Source organism: Leptonychotes weddellii, unplaced genomic scaffold (assembly GCF_054177405.1).
Source record: "Leptonychotes weddellii isolate Sample4059 unplaced genomic scaffold, ASM5417740v2 HiC_scaffold_29620, whole genome shotgun sequence".
Lineage (NCBI taxonomy): Eukaryota > Metazoa > Chordata > Mammalia > Carnivora > Phocidae > Leptonychotes > Leptonychotes weddellii.
In genome coordinates, this window is record NW_027891756.1 from 1 (window position 1) to 1,584 (window position 1,584).

At 40.1% G+C, this 1,584-nt stretch overlaps 1 protein-coding gene across 1 annotated transcript; it reads left to right on the forward strand.

Moving 5' to 3' along the window:
- Window positions 1-68: 68 nt before the first annotated feature.
- Window positions 69-653, forward strand: LOC145719069 (protein PilI-like). The gene has a single exon (XM_081810592.1). It carries the CDS (start codon window positions 69-71, stop codon window positions 651-653), a length of 585 nt encoding a protein of 194 aa, XP_081666718.1.
- Window positions 654-1,584: the final 931 nt, after the last annotated feature.

Consider the following 1,584-nt stretch of genomic DNA (forward strand, 5'->3'; position numbering starts at 1 on the left):
AAACCAAGAAACAGACCGTGTATGGGGCAAACGACAGGGTGCAAAAGCCTATTTAACCAAACCTGTTAATGAAGCTGAGCTACTCAATACCATTCAATCCGTCATTAACCAGATATAGGAAAGCCAACGTGGCGTTAAAGGGATTTATCGAATTATTACGCTTAGAGCGGATGGCCACCTCAAGACGGACAGGCTCGGAAGCTAAGTCAAAGACTCAATGGCAAGGCATTGCTTTTGAAGTGGCGGGTGAGCGATTCGTGGCCCCCATTGGCGAAGTAGCTGAAGTTATCCCTGTACCAGAGGCGCTTACAGAGGTGCCTTTTTCGAAATCATGGTTATTGGGAATCGCCCATGTCCGTGGTCAAGTTCTGCCTATAGCAGATCTTTCAATGTTTTTAAATTTAGAAACCAATGTTATTCAAGATAAAGTTTTGGTCATAAAACATTCAAACCTTCAAGTGGGTTTGTTGGTTGATAAAGTATGGAACATTAAAAACTTCTCTCCAGATCAGTATGTGGCAAAAAGGCTTGCGGATACCTCTGCTTTTTTACCCTATAACCACGGCCTGTTTCAGGATGAAGAAGAGTCTTGGCCAGTGTTTATGCCTAGCTTATTGATAGAAGACCCTAGATTTTTAAAAGCAACTTTATAATATAGAGCCATTAAACAAATTTATAACCTGCTCCATCATGTGCTGGATGATGCCCATGAAACAGACATATTTTAAGGACAGCCCGAATGAAAGATGCAGCTCAGATGCCTGCCAATAACACCAACCGTTCGAATGTTAATAATAAACGCTCAAATCAGGATGGTAATCAAAAAAAATGGATTTATTTATTAATAGCAATGGGGATAGTAGCAGTTGTTAGCTTAATAAATTTAATTCTAAGTGCTAATAAGGTAGCAACTTATGTGACTGATTTAAATCAGCTACAAGTTTCTTCTGGTCAATTGGCAGTTCAAGCTAATCAGGCGGTATATTCAAGTGACGCTGCAATGAAAGCTAATGCAAAGCAGCAGTTGGCTTCGAATATGGCAGAATATCAAACAACTCTTGAGCAAGTTCAAGACCACGGTATTGATGATCCACAGATTTATGCAGATCTTATTCAACAGTGGCGCAGTATTGAACCAGAACTTGAGGCTATTGTTTACTCCAAACAAGCTGAAGCTACAAATGAGCAGGATGTTGCTTCGGAAGAAGACCTCCAGTTGCAACAAAGAGCCGAAAAGGCCAATGCTTATGCATTAGATACTCAAAATAAACTAAACTCAATTGATCAACAGCTATTATCCCGCACAACCATTACTCTTCCCTTTGTATTGTTTCTCTTAGGCTTACTCGGCAGTCTTTACGCTATTTATCGTCTGTATCGTGATAATACTATGATGCAGCGTCAGCTTATCCAAAAAGAAACCTTACGCCAACGTGATGAAATGGATGAACAGTCTGAACGTGCTCGCTTGGTACAGGAAGAAAACGAGAAAAACCAAGCTGCTATTTTAAGACTACTTGATGAATTAGAATATGTTGCAGATGGTGATTTGACAGTTAATACAACGGTAACCGAAGACATTAC

Excerpts from the sequence above, each read along its gene's own strand:
- LOC145719069 (XM_081810592.1), top strand. The coding sequence starts at position 69 with ATGAAGCTGAGCTACTCAATACCATTCAATCCGTCATTAACCAGATAT.